The sequence below is a fragment of the Oncorhynchus tshawytscha genome, linkage group LG02 (genome assembly GCF_018296145.1).
Source record: "Oncorhynchus tshawytscha isolate Ot180627B linkage group LG02, Otsh_v2.0, whole genome shotgun sequence".
Classification (NCBI taxonomy): domain Eukaryota; kingdom Metazoa; phylum Chordata; class Actinopteri; order Salmoniformes; family Salmonidae; genus Oncorhynchus; species Oncorhynchus tshawytscha.
In genome coordinates this window covers 52412861-52433455 of record NC_056430.1, presented here as the reverse complement: position 1 = coordinate 52433455, position 20595 = coordinate 52412861, and the positions used below count along the sequence as shown (strand labels likewise).

Below are 20595 nucleotides of genomic sequence, written 5' to 3'. Positions count from 1 at the left end.
AAACTACCATTCCAGTGTTTTACTTGCTATATTGTATTTACTTTGCCACCATGGCCTTTTTTGCCTTTACCTCCCTTCTCACCTCATTTGCTCACATTGTATATAGACTTGTTTATACTGTATTATTGACTATGTTTGTTTTACTCTATGTGTAACTCTGTGTCGTTGTATCTGTCGAACTGCTTTGCTTTATCTTGGCCAGGTCGCAATTGTAAATGAGAACTTGTTCTCCACTTGCCTACCTGGTTAAATAAAGGTAAAATAAAAATAAAATAAATAAAAATTTCGCTGAGTCTACCTTAAACCTACAGGTAGCGGGAGGCCAATTTTTATTTCCTTCATATCCTTATTGTAGCTCTATCAATTTATTCGCTTCTAATGTTTGACATTCACCTATTCTAGCTTTTCTACCATTTATATTGTAAAATAATGTTATTATTGCGCCACGTAGTATCTTTTCCTCCTCTTGCCTAGCAGGGATGCGCAACAAAGATTTTGACCAATCAGCGCTCCAGAAGGTGGGGTTACCTACCGCAGAAAGTTGAAGAGCAACATCACTACTGGAGTACGGTTGCAGATCAACATCACTGTTGCAGCACTGTTGCCTCGGTTTAACAGAGCAGGGCGACACTTTTGAACCCATTGTCAAAAGGCTACACTTTCCAACGAGCAGGTGTCTGTCTACAAGTCGGCTATACATCTTCCACATCAATATGTTGGCGTGCACAGAGATGATCACTATGTGCCTTCAGTCGGCGAAAAATAAGCATTTTCGCTCTCAGCAGGAACAACCGCAGCCACTGCATAGCCCTGTTAATGGACTTCCAATTTTCAAAGATGTAAGTAGTCACATATTCTCTCTGAAAGCTCTGCATACTGCTGTCAGAAACAATCACGCCTTTGAAATTCTTTATTTGCCTATGGTTGATGTATGTTAATTTTGGGGGTGGGTATAATTTGTGGAACGTTCCAACGGGAATCTGTTCCACTAACTTCGTAAAAAACAAGGATGCCAACAAACAACGCATACAAAGTAGCATGAGCAATTCACCTGGCTAACTAGTTGCCGAATAGGCATCAACTCACCACGTAGCTTAATCTTAATGTTTGTACATAGGCTACCAGAGTGAGGACAAACATTTTTCAGAATAAACGTGGTGAGTGAAAAACTCAACCAATTTGCCCACTCCCTCCCTACCTGGTATCTTATTCTCCCGCTATACAACTTTGTATGCGTTGTTTGTTTACAACCTTGTTATTTACGAAGTTCTTGGAACAGATTACTGTTGGAACGTAACACAAATTATACCCACCCTTGTAAGCATACAGAAAAAATATTATGCATAGTTGAACTATAGGCTAATGGCGTTAAAAACCAGTGAACCTCTATGTATTTATAATCAATCATCATGGAGATTAAGTTACTTGTTTTGTAAGCATCTTGTTTTAAAAATTCATGATAAATACATTTAGCCATATTGTGGCTAAAAACACCATTATCGACCTACTGTAACCAACACAAACATTCAATTGAGGTTAAGTGCCCATATCTCCACCACACCTTGCTGCACTCATTGACTCCTGATATGATATTTGACGACCATGAATTGAACTCAACCGCTGTGTGTGTGTGTGTGTGTGTGTGTGTGTGTGTGTGTGTGTGTTTAACAAGAATAGTAAACAAACAAAAATTTGACCAACTGGGGACATTTTGTTAGGGTTAGGAGCTAGGGTTAAGGTTAGGGTTTTGGGTTAGGGTTAGTGATGCACCGATATTACATTTTTGGCTGATACCGATATCTGATATTTTCCTTGTAAAAAAAATAAAACAATACCGATATTTAAAATTTTAGCGACATTTTTACGCATTTTAGTACAGTTAAATAGTTAACACACACACACATGGACACAGCGGTCTAAGGCACTGCATCTCTCTGCAAGAGGCATCACTACAGTCCCTAGTTCGAATCCAGGCTGTATCACATCCGGCCGTGATTGGGAGTCCCATAAAGGCGGCACACAATTGGCCCAGCATCGTCTGGGTTTGGTCGGGGTAGGCCGTTATTGTAGATAAGAATTCATTCTTAACTGACTTGCCTAGTTAAATAAAGTGTACACACAAAAACACACCACACTGACCAAAAAGTTATTTTGTTGGCTTTGTTGACTTATGTCCCCATTACCAGTAAAACATCATCAAAACCTATTTCTTTCACTTGCTGTGCTGTTTCGTTGTTCAGTCGTTCAGTCGTTTCATTCTCAACCAGGATTTCTATGGAATGCCGTTTGGGTCTTTGCCTGTCAAAAAAGACACTATTTAAAACTATTTGACGTGTCAAATAACACTATTTGACGTGTCAAATAAGTTTGTTGACCAATCAGGACCTGAATATGACTGCACGTCACAATTTTTTTAATGCGATCATAAAAAAATTTACGTAGCTATTACACATTGATTACACTATCACTCGTATTTCATACGTCACAACGATTCATCGATACGTATGCTATGATGCTAGTGAAGTTGTCTTGTGCACCTACAGTGCTGGTCATTTAAAAAAAGCTAGCTAGCTCATGAATGCAAACAATGTTCTTCCCCAAAAACATAGCAAAATGACAATCTGTTTGACTAGCTAACTATATAGCTAGGTGATATAGTTACGTGTCATCATCTAAAATAACCCTAATTTATAAGACCGTTCTTATTTGATTAATGGTGGTCGGACCCTTCTATGTGAAGCTAGCCACAATAAGGATTAGCCACAATAGTGAACTTTGCAGTTAGCATTTGTTAGGTTCTAATTTTTCAGAGTAAATAACTCACGGACACTAGAGAAGCTTTAACCAAGTTTAATTCTTCCCAAAGGGTCGTTACAGCTGTAATTCAGACAAAAAAAAACATTCAACACAAGCACTGATATTTAACCCTTTCTCCTAGGCTGAGTCTCCTCCTCCACAACCGAACAGCCAATGTATCCCTGTGACTGGACAGCACCTTAGTGATATCTATTCTTCCTCACTTCATCTGACCTGACCTCTACCCCAAAGTGCTCACTCCTTCTCAACTCAAGGCTGTCATGGTTATTGATACCAGACTGTGTCTCTTCTCCTCCCAGAGGATCCCTGATGGCTAACAATAACATATCCTGACATAATGTAAACATTATACATTACCCTCTCTCCCTCAGTGACATTGTTAGTTTCTAAGATCTCCACCCGTCTCCCCTTATCAATGCCTGTCACATGTAATCGCTTCCCTGCACTCAACACATTCCAAGCTTAGTTGCACCCACTATATACCTTCCTCCTATACCCCTTAACTTCTGGTGTAGACCCTCAACCTTAGCACTCCATCAGTGACATGAATAAGTAACATTTCATATTCTCAGAACCCAACACCTTCAAAATAAAAGTATAGCATAATTCTACTATTTGTGTTCATTTGCATCACTTTCAATTACAGACTTTTAACCTGCAAATTCCACTATTGTGCCAAATCCTTATTGTGGCTAGCTTCACAACACATAACCCGGTCTGGTCGAGCCTCACTAGCCAGATGAATCTAGCTGGCTGCATATAATGTTAGCTTTGGGCAACAGGGTTAAGTTGCTGGCAAGCTATTTATTTTCATGCACTAAAGTTCAACTTCAATAGGTGAACAACAAGTGGCAACCTAGCTAATACTTACTCACAAGGATTCCTAAGTCATTGCTAAGAATAATGAAAATGACTGCAGTTTCTACTGGTCATTGTTTTCAGGCTGGTTGTATTGGTGCTAGCTAGGTACCAAGCTAAAGCTAGCAACCCCAGAAGTTGTGGTCGAACAAATGATTCTTTATTACCTACGCGGTATGTTAAACACATCGTTTGTGGCCGGTGTTTGCTTGTTTGCTGACTTTTTTTTGTACAGCTTTGACAGTGCTACTGTATCTTTTTTGACACACAAAGACCCAAACGGCGTTCCATAGTATGTATTTACCTACCTCATCCCCATACTGTTTTTATTTATGTACTTTTCTGCTCTTTTGCACACCAGTATATCTTCCTGCACATGACCATCTGATCATTTATCACTCCAGTGTTAATCTGTTAAATTGTAATTATTCGCCTATCTCTTCATGCCTTTTGCACACAATGTATATAGACTCTTTTTTTTCTTTTTTTTCTACTGTGTTATTGACTTGTTCATTGTTTACTCCATGTGTAACTCTGTGTTGTCTGTTCACACTGCTATGCTTTATCTTGGCCAGGTCACAGTTGTAAATGAGAACTTGTTCTCAACTAGCCTACCTGGTTAAATAAAAAAATAAAATGTTGTGAAGCTAATAACAGTGACGTTATTACTGTGTAACTCCGGTAGGGCGACATCGGAAAAATAACGCACTTGGTAGTGTTAACCGGTGCTCGACCAGTCAGCGAAGCCAACATCACCCACGACAGAGAACGGCTGATTGTCAAGGGCATTGAAATTCCATTGTCTTGCCTTTTTTGTTACTCTTTGAAATGACTGCTTGATCCCAAAAGCAGACATTGTGGGCTAGTTTCAGAATGCTGTGTTGCACGTGTAGCGCAACATTTTACGTGGCGTCATTACGTCATGTCCCTTCGTTATATAGGTATGCACGTCGGCTTTAACATCAGTTTTACACATCGGCATTAAACTAGACATCGGCCGTTACTGATGTTGGCATTTTTAGCTAATATCGGCCAATTCCAATATGTTCACCGATATATCGTTCATCCCTAGTTAGGGTAAGAGTACAGGTTAGGGGTTAGGGAAAATATGATTTTGAATGGCACTGAATTGTGTCCCTCCACAAGGTTAGCTGTACAAGACTGTGTGTGCGTTTGTTGGGCGGTATCACTAGGGTTGGGCAGTATCCAGATTGTCATACCTTTATACTGTTCCTGTACCATACCAGGGTATTTGATATTACTGACAGTGCACAAAAGGGGCGCTATTGCTCTCCAAACCTAAAAAGGTATTTGAAAAATGTTTCGTTTTTTTGGCACCAAGGATCTTGATCCTGGATGGGATTGATTGTCTCTGCTGTAACAAAGAAGCTTGATCTCGCAAGCTAGCCACTTAGCTAGTAAGTTAGCAAACCAAATGTATAGCTGGAGCCCTTAGTTAGAGATCATTTATTTGGCACATCTTAGATGGTTATAAGCAGCAGCAATGTTTCTGCAAAGCTTGACACAAGTTACGATCTGAAACAATAATGGAAAAGCTCCTTAGATAGACTGCTGTTTACATCGGCTTTTACAGTAACCTTGAATACTAGCACACTAAAGTGACAGTGGCTTCTGTTGGGTAGTTTTTACAGCATCCCTTGTTTGTTGGTTAGTTGGTTTATGTGTTCCTTGATCATCACAGTGAGTTTGGATCTGTTCATTTGTGGATGTCTTATTCATATAACACTCCGAAGCTCCGTTGAGGGTTTTACTGCCTACTTTTAATTGGATTCCTTGTTTCTTTGTTTGTTTCATCACAGTGAGTTGGGATCATATGTTATTTTTGTGACCCTCTCTTTCACCATGCACTAACCAGAGGAAGAATAATGAATGCGCTTAGATACAAAATATATTGTCTTTGAAAATGTATTGGGCATTTCAGAATATTGATTTATTGAGATGCATGCGCTCTTGCCTGACAATGCCAACTGATGAACTTTGATTTGATTTTCTATCGCTCTCGATAAACAACCCAACTATAGCGTTAGAGAATGTTTGGCTAATTCTTTCGGTTGATAAGTGGATGAGCTCTTTGTGATATGAATATATTACAAGGCTAAATAGTTCTGAGATACCGCTGCAATTTGAACACAGAGGAATACAACCTCGCATCTCAACTGCTTGAATTAGGCAGAAGGAGTAGGCAGACGCTTCAAAAGATTCTCCTCTAAAGGTTTGATGGCTTCTTTGTTGACCGTGTGTAAAATATTTGTGCTTGACTGTGCGTGCGTGCATAACTGTGCGATCGTGCGTGTGTTTCCGTACACTGAATAACAGGAAGTTGGGACGAGGGAGATCATCCTCAGGCAGTCACTTGGGCACCAGTCTCCTTCCCCTCATAGAGAACAGTGTCAGTAGGACTCGAGGTTCCCACTAGTTTAACACCTTCCAACGTGCCACCCGAAACAGAGACGCTCTGGGATGCAAGGCTGACCTTTATCTGCACGTTGTAAATGATGCATTATCCTCTCAAAACACTTTAGCAAAATATGGGGCCATGCAATTGAGCCTTTCTCACTGCCATCTAGAAGCAAATGCCAAGTAAATAACGTTTAGACAGATAAGAGAATATGTTGGTCCAATTAGAGATATAATGGGTTTCTTTTAATACATTTTCTTTCATTTCCAAGGAAGACAGGAAAGCTAAATTCAATGTGGAATTTTTTGTTGTTCATTGAAGTGTAAAATAGATGTTTTCAAATCTGTCATTAAAACAAGCAAAATGAATCATGGGAATATACGGTTGAATTCGGAAGTTTACGTACACCTTACCAATTACATTTAAACTCCATTTTTCACAATTCCTGACATTTAATCATAGTAAGAATTCCCTGTCTTAGGTCAGTTAGGATCCCCACTCTATTTTAAGAATGTGAAATGTCAGAATAATTGTAGAGAAGGATTTATTTCAGCTTGTATTTCTTTCATCACATTCCCAGTGGGTCAGAAGTTGACATACACTCAATTAGTAATTGGTAGCATTGCCTTTTAATTGTTGAATTTGGGTCAAAAGTTTCAGGTAGCCTTCCACAAGCTTCCCACAATAAGTTGGGCGAATTTTGGCCCATTCCTCCTGACAGAGCCTGTGTAACTGAGTCAGGTGTGTAGGCCTCCTTGCTCGCCCATGCTTTTTCAGTTCTGCCCACACATTTTCTATAGGATTGAGGTCAGGCTTTGTGATGGCCACTCCAATACCTTGACTTTGTTGCCCTTAAGCCATTTTGCCACAACGTTGGAAGTATGCTAGCGGTCATTGTCCATTTGGGAGACCCATTTGCAACCAAGCTGTAATTTCCTGACTGATGTCTTGAGATGTTGCCTCAATATATCCACATAATTTTCCATCCTCATGATGATATTTTGTGAAGTGCACAAATCCCTCCTGCAGCAAAGCACCCCCACAACATGATGCTGCCACCCCCGTGCTTCACGGTTGGGATGGTTTTCTTCAGCTTGCAAGCATCCCCCTTTTTTCTCCAAACATAACGATGGTCATGATGGCCAAACAGTTCTATTTTCGTTTCATCAGACCAGAGGACATTTCTCCAAAAAGTATAATCTTTGTCCCCATGTGCAGTTGCAAACCGTAGTCTGGCTTTTTTTATGCCGGTTTTTGGAGCAGTGGCTTCTTCCTTGCTGAGCGGCCTTTCAGGTTGTGTCGATATGGGACTTGTTTTACCGTGGATATAGATACTTTTTTACCTGTTTCCTCCAGCATCTTCACAAGGTCCTTTGCTGTTGTTCTGGGATTGATTTGCACTTTTCGCTTCAAAGTACGTTCATCTCTAGGAGACAGAACATGTCTCCTTCCTGAGCGGTATGACGGCTGCATGGTCCCATGGTGTTTATACTTGCGTACTATTGTTTGTACAGATGAACGTGGTACCTTCAGGCGTTTGGAAATTGCTCCCAAGGATGAAACAGACTTGTGGAGGTCTACAATTTTTTTTTTTTTAGGTCTTGGCTGATTTCTTTTGATTTTCCCATGATGTCAAGCAAAGAGGCACTGGGTTTGAAGGTAGGCCTTGAAATACATCCACAGGTACACCTCCAATTGACTCAAATGATGTCAATTAGCCTATCAGAAGCTTCTAAAGCCATGACATAATTTCCTGGAATTTTCCAAGCTGTTTGAAGGCGCGGTCAACTTAGTATATGTAAACTTCTGATCCACTGGAATTGTGATCATGTGAAATAATCTGTCTGTGAACAATTGTTGAAAAAAATTACTTGTGTCATGAACAAAGTAAATGTCCAGACCGACTTGCCAAAACTATAGTTTATTAACAAGACATTTTTGGAGTGGTTGAAAAACGAGTTTTAATGACTTCATCCTAAGTTTGTAAACTTTCGACTTCAACTGTATTTCTATAATTTACAGTAAACACAATGGCATAACTTTGCACTTATCAGCTTGTCTAGCACAGACAAATGCATCCAAAATAGAAAAACAATTGTGTTAGATATGTGGTCACACTATCTGTCACAACTGACTGGTCTGGGGCTATGAGCAAATAAACATTGACAGTAGGGGTCATAGGCTAGTTGAAGACCCTGAGGTTGTTGACTTCTGCAAGATGATAGTCGGAGGCAGCTTATTAATATGCCGTAGGTTGAGCTAGGGATGGATCCTGATGTCAAAGGTCATTACTCTTCACTTATCCCAAGTGATGGAGACATCAGATTGAGCAATTGCTTGTCACATGTAAGTGTTGTTTTATGCTCTTTGGATTGAGTTAGATTTGATTTGTTTTACAAGGGATCCTATGACTATGAATAAATGTGTGGATAAGTGAATGTACGCATTTCTCTGCATGCTTGTTTCCTTGTCACAATATATATTTAAATTAATAGCCTACCCTCAAATGCCGCATTAACACAAAAGGATATCACATTCTCTGGGAACTGTCTTTTATGATGAATTACCTCAATTTGAAATAGCCTTGCAAGAAACCCTATTTTGACGCTTTGTTAAAATCAATACCTAAATGTTTTCCCTTTTCTTTCAGATTTTCTGCCGTGCTGACAAAAACGGTGAGTAAACAACCGTTTGTGTGGTGTATGTGTGAATGTGTTGTTTTTACAGTTATCTTGTTCCATTTCTAAAGGATCATCTTCACACGGTACCATTTAGGGGGGAAATATGCTGTTGTTATTATGGTTCATTCAATCGTGGCTTCCGTGGCATTCCCACACAGAACTAATATGCATTAAAGTAAAACACAGGCCTGTTCCGAATGGACCCAAGGACAGTCAGACCCATTTCTGAAAAAGCCTGTGGAAAACAGACCCGTGCCCGTTCGGATCCGAGAGACTCTTTCAGATCCGAGGGTAGAGAGAGAGAAAGAAACCTCCGACCTGGCGCAGCCAGTGCCATCAATAAACAAGGGATATTGGCCAAATGTGTTTTCAGCACACATTACGTGTCCTTAACAGCCTATAACAAAGTACAAAAAAACAATTCCTTGTGTTTCGATGTGTAGCATATGCAAAACGTTATAGCCTATTTTAATTGTTTTTACTAAAACAATACTTGTCAACCTCACCGTTCAGATGTCAGATTTGAGCGCTAAATGCGTCAAGGCATTGCATGCATAGGCCTAAAAGCGTAGTCGTTCACTGTATGACATTAATATAAAAAAACAAAAGTTCAATAGCTTTAATTCTTTTGCTGTGGGTTCAGTTTTATCACTAGCACATAGACCTACAGTCAGGAAGGCCGCGACTTGGGTAGCACACGCGCCAAATATAAAACAGCTTGTTGCATTGTTGCCATATACATATAATCCATAGAAGGGTTTTTGGAACCAATTTGACTGTGAAACTCCTTCGTATGCTAGCAATGGCTGCCAGTCCTGACTTGGGAACTGCCATCTATGGATTATGTTTCTGTGATTGGTTGCGGCTGTCAGTTTGCCCTTCTCCCGCCTCCTCTCTCATCAGCAGCAGGTGCACATTAAATGAACAGAGGACGGGTCCAATCAGGTCCAGTCAGTAAATACATTTTAATTGCACATGCCTGAGATCCGTGGCAATATATCAGACCTGACCCAGATCTGAGACAAAGGTCAGAATTGGGTCCCGGGTCAGATCTTGGAATTTTGGGTTTGGTGGACCCGTGAAGACCTCTAGTGTAAGTCAATTTTTCTCCATTGAAAACTGAATGGTGAACAATTACTGCTTATCCAATCATAGCTAGGGCCAGGAGTGTTTCCTGGTCAGGTCACAGGATCAGGAAAAAAACGTCTGGGCTCTATCTCAATTAAAGACACAACAGCAATTTTTTTTAATTGTTCCTGTTGAAAAACAATATCCCAAGTATAAATAAAACTGGACTAGACATTGAGAGAATGATTTTCAGAGGGCTGAGAAACAAGGCGATCTCCAAGAAAATCGAAAGCCATTTTTCATTAACGTCACAAATTAGGTGAAAGGTGATTGTAAACAAATTTGGAAAAAGATATAAAACTGAAAATTGATGTAAGATTGATCGAGGATAGCTACTCTATAGCCACTACTTTTAACTATTTTTTTATTCAGTCTGTATAAGATCTGGGGGTGAAAGTTTACAGTGAGCACGGTATGTATCACCCAATGTGAGACTCACTCAACAAAATCTTAAGCAGCTTGAAAACCACTAAAGCCAAATGTGTCTGTGGTTTTGATGGTGTTCTTCAAAACAAAGATATTTTAACCTCCCCAATAACACATTTGATTAATTTATCCATAAACCAAGGTATATTCCCAAAGGAATCAAAGTCAGATGTTGTTACCCTGATATAAATTGAGTTTTTTTATGATCAATAATTATAGACCTATAAGTATTCTAAGTATTCTGCCAATCATTTCTAAGGCTGCAGAGAAGGTAGTTGCTGAGCAATTGACGGATCATTTGAACACTAGTGATTTCTCATTGCACCCTATGCAATTTGGTTTCAGAGCTAATCATTCTAATGAGTTAGCAAACTGTTATTCTTTGGGGAATGTTCAATTGAAACTTGACAACGAGGGAGTGGTAGGAGTTGTGTTCTTAGTAGGGATACACAATATACAATATATCGTTGAGCATATCAGAAACATAGGATATTAGCTAAAAATGCTAACATTGGCATCGGCCCGATGTCTAGTTTAACACCCGATGTGCAAAATCGATGTCAAAGCTGACGTGCATATCTATATAACGTAAGTAGATGACATAATGATGGCACGAAATACAGCGCTACACAGAACAGAAGCAGAAAAATACTAAGCAAACAAGTTCAAGTTGAGCCGTCATTTGAAAGAGTAAGAAATTTTCAGCGAGACAACTCAAAGGCGAAATCCATTAATGCCAAGATAATGGGATTCATTGCCCTTGACAATCAACTGTCCTCTGTCGTGGATGATGTTAGCTTTCGCCGACTGGTCGAGCACTGGTACACACTATTTTTCAGATGTTGCCCTACCAGAGTTACACAGTATTGTTGAAACGTACATCTATGAGCTACTTGTTTTGGGCGTCACTGCTATTAGCTTCACGACTGACATTTGGACCAGCGATGTCAGCCCCTTGAGCATGCTGAGTCGGGGTCGACGAGGATTTCGTACTGAGGAAAGCCATATTGCACGCTCAAGAATGCTCTGGTTCTCATACCGCTGCTGCCATCTCAATGGCGTTTGAGAACATGTTTGAAACTTGGAAACATGAACACACTCTAAGCGCCAATCGAACAACTGACTCGAGAAATAAGCTAATCAACTGCATCTGCAGCAGACGTGATACCTTCTGTTGTGGCATTGAAATGCCTGCTTGACAAAACTGTCGACACATTCCGTGGGGTTAAAACTTACAAAAGTACTCAGTGGCATTCTCTCTGAGCCTCTTTACTGTGTCGCCACCATGCTCGATGCTTGGTACTAGGACCTCTACTTCAATGCAGACAAGAAACAGGGTTTACGTGAAATGGTAGATAGTGTACACAGCTGGACAAGATGGAAACGGACACAGTGACAGTGCGCACCGAGGAAGAGAGGCCACGGACAGACAGAGCTGAAACTTCACTGCTTGACATGTATGATGAAATCCTGGTTGCGAATGAAACGCCTGAACAAATGAACGAAACAGCACAGTGAAAGAAATAGGTTTTGATTATGTTTTACTGGTAATGGGGACATACATAAATGCCAACAAAATAACTTGTGTGTGTGTGTGTGTGTGTGTGTGTGTGTGTGTAACCTGAACAAGGCAAGTCAGATAAGAATAAATTCTTATTTACAATGACGGCCAAACCCGGACGACGCAGGGCCAATTTTGCTCCGCCCTCAGGGACTGAAGTGACGCCTCTTGCACTGAGATGTAGTGCCTTAGACCGCTGCATTCATGTTTGTGTGTGTGTTAACTATTTAACTGTACTAGAATGCTTAAAAGGCAGCAAAAAAATGGAAATATCGGCATATTTTTTTTTGTCAAGACAAATATTGAATATATATGGGTGCATCCCTAGCTCTTAGATATCCTTCAACCTGCACTTATGGACTGACCTCCTCAATTTAAACCACAGGTTTTCAATGTGTTTCAAGTCTGGAAACTAGTGCTGAGCGATAGGTGCTTTTTGAGGCTGGTTCAGTTTTGGTTCGATTTTAAAAAATAACTTTTTCATTTTATTTTTCGGTTTCATATTTTTTGGGGACATTATGTGGGTTGAATGCTGTAACAACACTGAATAAAACAATTAATAAAGGTCCCATGATGGTAGTGACTCCCCATTACTGTCGCCTCTTCACTGTTAACATTGAGACTGTTGTTTTGGGGGTACTCTTTAATGGAGCTGCCAGTTGAGGACTTGTAAGGTGTCTGTTTCTCAAACTAGACACTAATGTAATTGTCCTCTTGCTCAGTTGTGCACCGGGGCCTCCCACTCTTTCTATTCTGGTTAGAGCCAGTCAAAAAGGACATTTCGATGTGACCCCAAACTTTTGGCTCTGACACACAGACACACACACACACAGACACACACACACACAAATGCAAGCTTTGCAGGTCCATCAACCCAATTAAATACCTCTCACACTCTACAGTTAACCTGTGGATCTTGGGAACCTTCATAAATCAGCAGAACATTTATAAACAATGTATTAACACTTCATGTAGTGTCGTGTAATACTTTGTTTGAAGTGCGACACCTTCGGTCATTCATAACACATCCATAAAGACTATCGCGTGACAGTGTACTTACTGTACTTTAAAGTCGGACACCTTTTGGTCATTCATAACACACACACATCTTAATGAGGCTAACTTAAGAAATCATCACTATCAGCTAAAACAAATAAACATTCAAGAGAAGTTTAAACCATACATTTCCTTTTATTTTTAAATTTTAAACCCCTTCCATTAATACCCCAAAAGTCCAGCAATGCAATTACATTGAACATTACACATGGTTGTGAATAGTGTAGCTTGTCCCTTACCTGGCGAAAAAACGGATCTTGCCTCTCTGCCTGCTGGAAGTACTGCATGTTGGTTCCAACCTTAAAAGTAACAACAAAGAAAGTTAGCAGGTCTGATAGGAAATGCCTTTGTCACATCACCTGGATAAGGGCATTTCTGTGCTGCACTGATAGGACAGGTTGATTGCATTATAGTAATGGTCTCATGTGTTATTATTTAGCGTGCACGCACAGGTTGTATTGTTAAGGGGATATCATTCCCCTTCCATCTATTCTGTATAACAATGGAGACAGGGTGGCAGGTACCACCTTCAGGGCCACATTGCCAAATGATACAATGGGGGGAAACAACATTTCAAATTATCGATGTGATCAGGTGGAAAACATACTGGATCAGGACATATGTCAGCTTCCTTTAAAACGAGGCCTGGTATATTTTTCAGGCTGTCTTACCATTAGAAAGTTTCACCATCTTCTGCCAGGTCACTTCTTCTCCACCTTTGGAAGACACCAACTCACGTCTGATGCCAATCCATCACAGGTCACACATGCATTTGAAGAAAGACAAAATATGCATATTTTTAAACGATCTCCACGAGTTTAGAGATGGTTGCTAAAAAAATAAACCATTACATTAAACGTCTTAATAGCATGTTTCTGTCTGAACTAACCTGTCAATTATGACGTTGTTGAGGAATAGTATGAGGTAGAGGAGGGCATTTCAAGCACTTGGGTTTGTGGGGACAGCTTGGGGCTCAGTGCCTTCCTTGGCTATCTACCTAGAGAGCTTATTAAACAGATAAGAGTCAAGGCAACATAACATAAGAACCAATGCAATAACAACCAATGCAAAGCCATACAAAACAACTAGACCTAGGCGGCTAACTGGTTTCTAAGCTACACTACATGACCAAAAGTATGTGGACACGTGCTCGTCGAACATCTCATTCCAAAATAATTGCCATTTAATATGGAGTTGGTCCCCACTTTACTGCTATACTGCTATAACAACCTCCACTCTTCTGGGAAGGCTTTCCACTAGATATTGGAGCATTGCTGTGGGGACTTGCTTCCATTCAGTCACAAGAGCATTTGTGAGGTCTGGCACTGATGTTGGGCATTCCAAATCATCCCAAAGGTGTTTGATGGAGTTGAGGTCAGGGCTCTGTGCAGGACAGTCAAGTTCTTCCACACCGATCTCAACAAACCATTTCTGTATGGACTTCTCTTTGTGGACTGGGGCATTGTCATGCTGAAACATGAAAGGGCCTTCCCCAAACTGTTGCCACAAAGTTGGAAGCACAGAACCATCTAGAATGTCATTGTATGCTAAGATTTCCCTTAGCTGGAACTAAGGGGCCTAAACCAAACCATGAACGTCAGCCCAAATCATTATTCCTCCTCCACCAAACTTAACAGTTGGCACTATTATACAATGACAGGGTGGAATACTGTTAGTTATTGCCTTATCATTAATTAGAATTTATAAATAATTTAGCCATTATCTTACCATTACCGTAAACATATAAATCATATGAATTTCTATAACAACTATGCATCCAGGCAGGTAGCATTCTCCTGGCATCTGCCAAACCCAGATTTGTTTGTCGGACTGCCAGTTGGTGAAGTGTGATTCACCACTCCAGAGAATGCATTTCCACTACACCAGAGTCCAATGGCGGTAAGCTTTACACCACTCCAGCCGATGCTTTGCATCCCGGCTGCTCGGCCATGGAAACCTATTTCATAAAGCTCCCAACAAACAGTTATTGTGCTGACGTTGCTTCCAGAGGCAGTTTGGAAGGCTGTAGTGAGTGTTGCAACCGAGGACAGACAAATTTTACACAATTCAGCACTCTGGTCCGGTTCTCTGAGCTTGTGTGGACTACCACTGTTTACATCCTTGTTTGTGAGCATTTCTCCTTTTCCAAGATAGTCAATCCCCCGGACAGGTGTGGCATATCAAGAAGCTGAATAAACATCAATACACAGTTGCACCTTGTGCTGGGGACATTAAAATACAATAAATGTCCATTTTTGTCACAGATGTGAGGGATTTGAGGGAGCGTGCAATTGCTATGCTGACAGCAGGAATGTCCACCAGAGCTGTTGCCAGAGAATTGAATGTTCATTTCTCCACCGACGTAGTTTTAGAGAATTTGGAGGTACGTCCAGCCGGCCTCACAACCGCAGACCACATGTGCCCAGGACTGCCACATCTGGCTTCTTCACCTGCGGGATGGTCTGAGACGAGTCACACCTGAAGAATTTCTGTAGAAACCATCTAAGGGAAGCTCATCTGCGTGCTCGTCATCCTTACCAGGGTCCTGACCTGACTGCAGTTCGTCGTCGTAACCGACTTCAGTGGGCAAATGCTCAGTTTGGATAGCAACTAGAACTGATCTTTTTGGTGAACGTCCGGTATTAGTGCTGGCAATAAAACCGCACTCAATGAGCTGTATAGAACCACAAGCAAACATGAAAATGCTCATCCAGAGGTGGCGCTCCTACTGGCCGAGGACTTTAATGCAGGGAAACATAAATCTGTTTTCTACCAGCATGTTAAATGTGCAACCAAAGGGAAAACAACTCTAGACCACCTATACTCCACACACAGAGACACGTACAAAGCTCTCCCTCACCCTCCATTTGGCAAATCTGATCATAATTCTATCCTCCCGATTCCTGCATACAAGCAAAAATTAAAGCTAGAAGCACCAGTGACTCCGTCAATAAAAAAGTGGTCAGATGGAGCAGATGCTAAGCTACAGGACTGTTTTGCTAGCACAGACTGGAATATGTTCCAGGATTCTTCTGATGGCATTGAGGAGTACACCACATCAGTCACTGGCTTCATCAATAAGTGCACCGATGACGTCGTCCCCACAGTGACTGTACGTACATACCAGAAGCCATGAATTACAGGCAACATCCGCACTTAGCTAAAAGGGTAGAGCCTCCACTTTCAAAGAGCAGGACTCTAAACCGGAAGCTTATTAGAAATCCCGCTATGGCCTCCTGAGGAACCATCAAACAGGCAAAGCCTCAAAACAAGACTAAGATCGAATCGTACTACACCGGCTCCGATGCTCATTGGATGTGGCAGGGCTTGCAGACTATTACAGACTACAAAGGGAAGCACAGCCAAAAGCTGCCCAGTGACACAAGCCTACCAGACGAGCCAAATTAGAGGCAAGTAACACTAAAACATGCATGAGAACATCAGCTGTTCCGGACAACTGTGTGATCACCCTCTCCGCAGCCAGTGTGAGTAAGAACTTTAAACAGGTCAACATTCACAAGACCACAGGGCCAGACGGATTACCAGGACGTGTACTCCGAGCATGCCATGACCAACTGGCAAGTTCACTGACATTTTCAACCTCTCCCTGTCTGAGTCTGTAATACCAACATGTTTCAAGCAGACCACCATAGTCCCTGTGCCCAAGAACACTAAGATAACCTGCCTAAAGTACTACCGACCCATAGCACTCACGTTTGTAGTCATGAAGTGCTTTGAGAGGCTGGTCATGGCTCACATAAACACCATTATCCCAGAAACCATAGACCCACTCCAATGTGCATACTACCCCAACAGATCCACAGATGATGCAATCTCTATTGCACTCCACACTGCCCTTTCACACCTGGACAAAAGGAACACCTATGTGAGAATGCTATTCATTGACTACAGCTCAGCGTTCAACACCATAGTGCCCTTATAGCTCATCACTAAGCTAAGGACCCTTGGACTAAACACCTCCCTCTGCAACTAGATCCTGGACTTCCTGACGGGCCGCCCCCCAGGTGGTAAGGGTAGATAACAACACATCCGCCACGCTGATCCTCAACACATGGGTGCTCAGTCCCCTCCTGTACTCCCTGTTCACTCATGACTGCACGGCCAGGCACGACTCCAACCCAATCATTAAGTTTGCTGATGACACAACAGTGGTAGGCCTGATCACCAACAACGATGAGACAGCGGATAGGGAGGAGGTCACGTTCCAAGCACACCAAGCCAGTCGTGAAGAGGGCATGACTAAACCTATTCCCCCTCAGGAGACTAAAAAGATTTGACATGGGTCCTCAGATCCTCGAGGTTCTACAGCTGCACCATCGAGAGCATCCTGACAGGTTGCATCACTGCCTGGTATGGCAAATGCTCGGCCTCCTACTGCAAGGCACAACAGAGGGTAGTGCGAACGGACCAGTACATCACTGGGGCCAAGCTTCCTGCCATCCAGGACCTCTATACCAGGCATTGTCAGAGGAAGGCCCTAAAAATGGTCAACGACTCCAGCCACCCTAGTCATAGACTGTTCTCTCTGCTACCACATGGCAAGTGGTACCAGAGCGCCACGTCTAGGTCCAAGTGGCTTCTAAACAGCTTCTACCCCTCTACCTACATGTACATATTACTTCAATTACCTTGACTAACAGGTGCCCCTGCACACTGACTCTGTACTGGTACCCCCTGTATATAGCCTAGCTATTGTTATTTTACTGCTGCTCTTTAATTATTTGTTACTTTTATTTTATTTATTTTTTGTATTTTTCTTAACTGCATTGTTGGTTAAGGGCTTGTAAGTAAGGCATTTCACTGTTGTATTTGGAGCATGTGACAACATTGGATTTGATGTGGTTAAAGTATTGTTGTGAGCATAGAACATCACATTTAGCTGTTTTTATGATTGAAAACATTTGGGGGGGGATGAATTAGGCAAAACATAACTGATTTTAATGCGCCCCACCAATGTTTTTAAAGGGCACTACCAAAAACGTTTTTATGCTTAGCCTAATTTTATTTTTTTTCCCCAAAAAACTGTTTTGTTTATCAAGGCGTCTAATATACCCCCCAAAAATCTGGTTCAACGCATCTTTTCTGAAGTGTACTGAGACTTGTATTTTGTTGTATGTTGCCCCTGTTCAATTAAATGTAATAATAAATACAAATATAGCTGCAAGCAGCAATGAACGGGGTTCGCAGGTTGACAGAGGACACAAGATCAGCTGGATAACAAAACAACTAATCAGTTCCTACATGACAATCTTCCTTTAGGTGCAATCAGTAAAAGCTTTACTGACCTCCTGAGTGGCACAGTGGTCTAAGGCACTGCATCGCCTTGCTTGAGGTGTCACTACACACCAGGGTTCAATCCCAGGCTGTGCCGCAGCCGGACGTGACTGGGAGACCCATGGGCCAGCTCCCAATTGGCCCAGTGTTTTCTGGATTAGGAGAGGGTTTGACCGGCCAGGATGTTCTTGTCATATCGTGCTCTTGTGACGGGCCGGGCGCACGCTGACACATTTGTGCGGCTTGCAGTGTGTCAAGAAGCAGTGCTGCTTGGCAGGGTCGTGTTTCTGAGGCCGCATGACTCTCGACCTTTGCCTCTCCTGTGTCCGTATGGTGATGTAACTACCAATTTGGATATCACAAGATTGGGGGTAAAATATTATAATATTACCATGCTTTTCTCAATATCACAACAATGATGCAAGTGAAGTCTAGTTAGTCTAGTGTTTTTTAAATTCATTAGAAACTAATTCTATATAACATCTGGAGTCAATCTGATTTATGGTTGATGAAAATAAGATTTTTAAAGCATTTTTAGCATTAGCATATGTGCTAACGTGCATCTATAGTTACAGTGCAGTCATATTTGAATGCATCAACTATTTTAGACTGATGTAATGATGTAAAACGACGGATGTAAACTGACTGATGTCAGTTTGATGTAAAACTAATGGCAATTAAGTCCGTCTGCACAACCGATTGGCAAAAGTACTGCAAATTGAGAAAATCATGTGACTAAACTGAATAAAAAGAAGAAACTACACTATGAAACAAAGAAATTATATGAAGAATGACAGTAAAAAGCTCTGGAGCTCCTTAAAATGAAATGTTGGTCTAAAAGGCAAACTCAGCACCATCATTCATTGAATCAGCACACTGACATTGTCAGTTACTTTAATCACTGTAGGCTACACCTCAGTAAGAACGGGCTGATGCCTTTTGGGCGTCTTTTTTTTTAGTGCAGTCCAGACCAGCCTTGATTTCCACGGACATTGGTTTTTGGTCCGGACAAAATCAGAATCACTCATAGACGTCTATGTTTGGTTCAGATTTGGACCGGCCTTGATTTCATCGTCCCCAGACATCAATTTTTTTTGTCCGGTCTTTGATTAGGCCCAAACATCGATGTCTATAAATGACGTCTTTTCAACTTTCAATCAGAACCCAAAATGTGCCTGATTTCAACATCCAAAAAATGCATAGTTTCAACCTTCATTCAGAACTGAAAATAAACCTGATTTCAACATCCAGATAATACGTTTTTATTTCAATGTCTGGGAAAATGCATTTTCATAGTCCTGGAAAATGCATATTTTCACCTTCAGAACGGAACCCAAACCGACTGAACACGTGCGCATACTTTTATTTTGTCCCCCTACACCAAACGCGATCATGACACCCAGGTTAAAATGTCAAAACAAACTCTGAACCAATGACATTCATTTGGGGACAGGTCGAATAGCATTAAACATGTATGGCAATTTAGCTAGTTAGCTTGCACTTACTAGCTAATTTGTCCTATTTAGCTAGCTTGCTGTTGCTAGCTAATTTGTCCTGGGTTATAAACATTGAGTTGTTATTTTACGTGAAATGCACAAGGTCCTCTACTCCGACAATTAATCCACACATAAAATGGCCAAACTAATCGTTTCTAGTCATCTCTCCTCCTTCCAAGATTTTTCATCTTTGAACTTATATGGTGATTGCATCTAAACTTTCATAGTATTACCACAACGACCGGCAAATCAGTTTGTCTTTCAATCACCCACGTGGGTATAACCAATGAGGAGATGGCACGTAGGTACCTGCTTCTATAAACCAATGAGGAGTTGGGAGAGGCAGGACTTTCAGCGCGATCTGTGTCAGAAATAGAAGGGAGTTATATTTTAGCCCTTGGCATCGCAGACACTCGTTGGCGCCTGCGAGCAGTGTGGGTGCAATAATTGAATAACATGTATTTCTACATTTATTTTGCGATGCACGCGACGTGTCCGGTCTGGTCAGGTCAGCATGTAACTTCAACGCCTGGAAAATACGTGTTTTAGACTTCATTTTGCTTACTGGGACTATTTCTAGTTTTGCAGGGATGGCATTTTTTGGTCTTGCCTAGGGCGTCAGAATGGCAAGGACCGGCCTTGCCGGGAGTCATATCCCTCTTTCTTTAGGGGCATGTATTTTCAGCATACCGATGCATGGTCTTTTTTCCCTCCCAAATAAAGTATTTAAAGCACAACTGAAGGCAACAAACAACTTCTCTGATAGAAAACGGCCTATGTGGCATCGATATTCGTCAAACATTCTAGTGTCAAAATTGACTGCAGTGTATATTTAATAACTTTGGTGATAAAGTCAAT

The 20595-nt window shown here is 41.3% G+C and overlaps 1 protein-coding gene across 4 annotated transcripts in view; it reads left to right on the top strand.

Annotated features, from left to right (window-relative positions):
* The first annotated feature begins 552 nt into the window (after positions 1 to 552).
* Positions 553 to 20595, top strand: part of LOC112267226 (N-terminal EF-hand calcium-binding protein 1) — a 59913-nt gene continuing 39870 nt past the window's right edge. For all 4 annotated transcript variants that reach the window (XM_024445470.2, XM_024445459.2, XM_024445462.2 and 1 more), the window contains exons 1-2: positions 553 to 839; positions 8745 to 8769. In XM_024445470.2, coding sequence (XP_024301238.1) covers positions 714 to 839; positions 8745 to 8769 — 151 coding nt within the window. In that variant the 5' untranslated portion in view covers positions 553 to 713. The remainder of the gene's footprint in view (positions 840 to 8744; positions 8770 to 20595) is intronic.